This window comes from Aegilops tauschii, chromosome 4, assembly GCF_002575655.3.
Source record: "Aegilops tauschii subsp. strangulata cultivar AL8/78 chromosome 4, Aet v6.0, whole genome shotgun sequence".
Taxonomy (NCBI): domain Eukaryota; kingdom Viridiplantae; phylum Streptophyta; class Magnoliopsida; order Poales; family Poaceae; genus Aegilops; species Aegilops tauschii.
In genome coordinates, this window is record NC_053038.3 from 478,690,891 (window position 1) to 478,695,025 (window position 4,135).

At 52.6% G+C, this 4,135-nt stretch overlaps 1 protein-coding gene across 1 annotated transcript; it reads right to left on the reverse strand.

The window, feature by feature from the left end:
• Positions 1–240: 240 nt before the first annotated feature.
• Positions 241–2,409, reverse strand: LOC109756998 (tryptamine benzoyltransferase 1-like). The gene is made up of 2 exons (XM_020315826.2): positions 2,044–2,409; positions 241–1,933 (listed from the first exon to the last, which is right to left on the reverse strand). The coding sequence occupies exons 1-2, from the start codon at positions 2,407–2,409 to the stop codon at positions 1,004–1,006; spliced, it is 1,296 nt and encodes a 431-aa protein (XP_020171415.1). The 3' UTR covers positions 241–1,003.
• Positions 2,410–4,135: the final 1,726 nt, after the last annotated feature.

Genomic DNA, 4,135 nt, shown 5'->3' on the forward strand with positions numbered 1-4,135 from the left:
CTGAAGCTGCATTCGATTTCTAACCAATATGAGAGTAGAGAGGCGAGCTCTCGACCCGCGTAACCAATATGCAATTGATGATGTAATAGGCTAGTACATGGTTTGTTTCTGCTCGCGTGGCTTGGATGTGGGTTTCAATACTTTTGCTTGCAAAACCAGTGGGAGCTTGTGTTATGTCTAGTGCAACTACTCTAGGCTACCTTGAACGCTGTAAACAATCTTGGTGCCTTTTTTTTGCGAAAGAACAATCTTGGTGCTTTGCTGCCTCGATTTTAATAAAATGGGGTTGGGAAACCACTTTTCTTCAAAAGCATATCACCTGAAGCGTTGTGCATGGGATGGCGCCTACGCGCGCCTCATGGTTTGTGTCTTTTTTTTTCTTACGTTCCTTTTACTTTTCTCATATTCTAAGTTTTTACCCTACATAGGCTACGAGTAGCAGGGAGGTTTTACCTAAGCCACTTTTGGTTGGCTTTTTTGGGGACAAGGTTTTGTCTGGTTTTCCGATTTAGCTTTTCCATTTTTTTTGTTTTTCCATTTTTTTTCTCCATTTTCATTTGCTGATTCCATTTTTTTTCCATTCTTTTATTTTCCTCCTTTTCATGTGTTTTCAATTTCTTATTTGTTTACAAATATATAAACCTTATTTACATATAGGTGGATTTAGTTTAATCTATGAATACATTTTAAAACTACATGTACATTGTCTAAAAAGACACGACCACTTTGTAAAATTACATGAACATTTAAAAAGTAAGTCAATTTCTTTAATTACATGAACAGTTTTTAAAAATGCACCAACACTTTCTAAAATTACATCAAGAATATGTGTGGACCACATTATTTCAGCTAAATGAATATACAATGAACATTTTTAAATATACAATAGATATTAAAAAAATACACAATAAACATTTTTTACTACATAACGAACAATTTCTTTACCACGTTCTTTATGACATGCATGCAAGCGAAACAGACATGCATGCCCGGGCTGGGTCAATCAATCCAAGGAGTAGATGATCTCCTCGAAGGCTGCCACGTGCTCCTCCGCGACGGCCATGAAGAGGTCGACGCCGCCGTTCGCCTTGCGGGATGGCACGAAGATCATGAGCCCCTCGATAGGCAAGTCCGGCGGTATGAAAGCGGACGGTGCCCCGGTGCCAAAGTCGAGTTGATGGAACCTGAACCCTAGCCAGCTGTCCACCTCTGCGTCCGGGCAGAACATGGTGCCGGCAGCGGCCGCCGTCGCGACGAGCTCCTCCCCGTTCGCGTCCGCCACTCCGCCGAAGTCCACGAAGGACTGCACGTACTCGTCGTCGATGCGTGCCACGGCGTCGCGGATGGCGCCGACCACGCCGCCGTAGCTCGAGCTCAGGACGTCCCGGACCTGAAGCCTTGGGAAAGCCCAGAGCACCATGTTCCCGAAGAAGTCCATCGGCACGGGCGGGCTAGCCCTGCCCCTGCAGTTCACGGCCACCCTCACCTTGGTGAACTCCTCCGGCTTCAGCTCCCGCGCCGCCGTGATTTTCTTCCAGACGTGCGCGAGGAGGCACTGGAACGTGCTGCAGCGGGCGCCGACGCGGGCTTTGAGGTCGGCGACGAACTCGGCCGTGAAGTGCACCGTTAGGTTTTTGATCCTGTCCATGGGGACGACGGCGTAGGCGTCTCGGTCTCCACACGTGAACTCCAGTGATCGGTGGTTGAACACCGGCGTTGGCGTGCTTCGAGGCACGGACGTTCTCGCACGGTCGAGGAATGGGGTCGGCGTGGTGAAGTCCTTACCCTCGCGCACCGCCGTCGCCCACGCGGTGAAGAACATGCTCATGGAGTGGCCGTCGGCGGCCTGATGGTGGGAGCATATGCCGACCACGAGACCATCGCACCTGTACCTGTTGAGCTGGATCTGCAGCAGCGCCACCCCAAAGCTCTCCTGAATAAATAAATATATATCGTATAAGCGGTTGCAGCGGCCATGCACGTTCTTAGTGCATGCATGCAAGTGACGTGAGTTGTGGCAGAAGCAAAATCATGTATTAATACCTCTGGTATCGTAGGGTAGGGGTCCTCCACATCTGCGGCCATGCGGCCGTCGACGAGCACGTCCGCGAGGTCGACCGGCACGGTGGCCTCGATCAGGAACACGCCCTCGTTGTTGACGTGGAGGAAGCGCCGGCCATGATCGTCGAGGGCGAGGCGCCCTGCCAGGTGTGGGTATGCTGTGATAGCCTTGAGGAGTCCTTCCTTGACCGCCTCGTTGGACGGCGCCGGCCCGGGGTACACGAGCACGGTGGGGATGAAGGCGTCCGCGGCGGCACGGTCGAAGACGGTCAGCGGGACCTTCTCGCCGACGAGCGGGTGCGGCACCGAGCACACCGGCTTCACCATCGTGCTGCTCGTGATCTCCATCGATCAGAAGCTGGGGCTTTCTAGCTAGAGGCGTACGTAGGTTCGAGCTCTGTAACCACGACTAGTAAGTGTGTGCACGATTTGGTGAACCGCGTAGCTTGCATTTATAACTTTGATTGATGCACAGCTGAGTCACGGCTGGTAAAATCCTGCGTGTTTAACTTTGATGCAGTCATGCAGGGCTGAGCGGAGCCAACGACTAAACTAGTGTGAAAACGAATAGGAGATTAGGATTACACTGTACCGTGGGTATGTGATTATTAATCGAGGTAGCCGTGGGTATACGTTGTTAGAGTCGGCAGAACTTGGGCCCAAGTGTCTCCCTCATGAGACAGGATGAGAGCAACTGATAAGGCAGAGTAAGAGATTGGGGACGGAGTCTGAATCCTGTAGTTTATATTTGGTGTACCGCCGATGAAGTTAAACTTGTGCTGCAAACATTGTTAGTTGGAAAGAAGGGATTGCATGCATCCATAATTCATTGATCGTGTGCATGACGCATATATATAGGTACAAGGTGGACCGGCCTTTACTTGTCTCCCAAGATGTACAAATATACGAGGGATAGAGAGATACAACGGTATAAATACAGACCCAAGTCCTATACACATGCGGTAGACGACGTACGCTCAACACCCCCCCGCAGTCGAAGCGTCGCCGGAGACACAGAGACTGGACCGAAACTCCTCAAAGACTGGGGTCGGTAGTCCCTTAGTCATAACATCGGCAAACTGCTGAGTGGTAGGAACGTGCAAAACACGAACCTTCCCAAGAGCCACCTGCTCGCGAACGAAGTGAATATCGAGCTCAATATGCTTCGTCCGACGATGATGAACGGGGTTGGCGGAGAGATAAACGGCGGAGACGTTGTCACAGTAGACGATCGTGGCCTTAGGGACCACACAGAGCAACTCCCGAAGCAGCTGACGGAGCCAAGAGCACTCAGCAACGGCGTTAGCCACTGCCCGATACTCCGCCTCGGCACTCGAGCAAGAGACCGTGGGTTGTCGCTTGGACGACCACGAAATCAGCGAGGGGCCGAGGTAGACACAATAGCCTGACGTAGAGCGACGCGTGTCGGGGCAGCTAGCCCAGTCGGCGTCGGAGTAGGCAACCATGTCGATGGAGGAGGAGGCCGTCAGGGTGAGTCCCAGGGTCATAGTGCCGCGTATGTACCAAGAATACGCTTCACCAGAGTCTAGTGGGAGTCACGCGGGGAGTGCATGTGAAGGCACACCTGCTGGACTGCATACTGCAAGTCAGGCCGAGTGAGGGTGAGATACTGTAGGGCGCCAACGATTGAGCGGTAGAGCACGGCATCGGACGCAGGGGAGCCCTCTGAAGCAGACACCTTCGCCTTGGTGTCGACAGGCGTGGAGGCGGGCTTGCAGTTGAGCATGCCCGCGCGCTCAAGAAGCTCATGAGCGTACTTCTGCTGATGCAGAAAGAACCCATCGGCACGGTGAACGACCTCAATGCCCAGGAAGTAGTGCAGCGCTCCCAGATCCTTGAGGGCAAACTCATCTCGAAGACGAGCCGTGAGCCGCTGAAGAAGCTCAGGCGAAGATGCCGTCAGGATGATATCGTCCACATGGAGGAGCAGGTACGCAGTAGCAGTGCCCTGATGGTAGACGAATAGAGAGGCGTCAGAGCGGGTCATGCGAAACCCAAGCTGCTGCAGAAAACCAGCCATGCGCTGGTACCATGCCCCGGGGGGCTGCTTCAG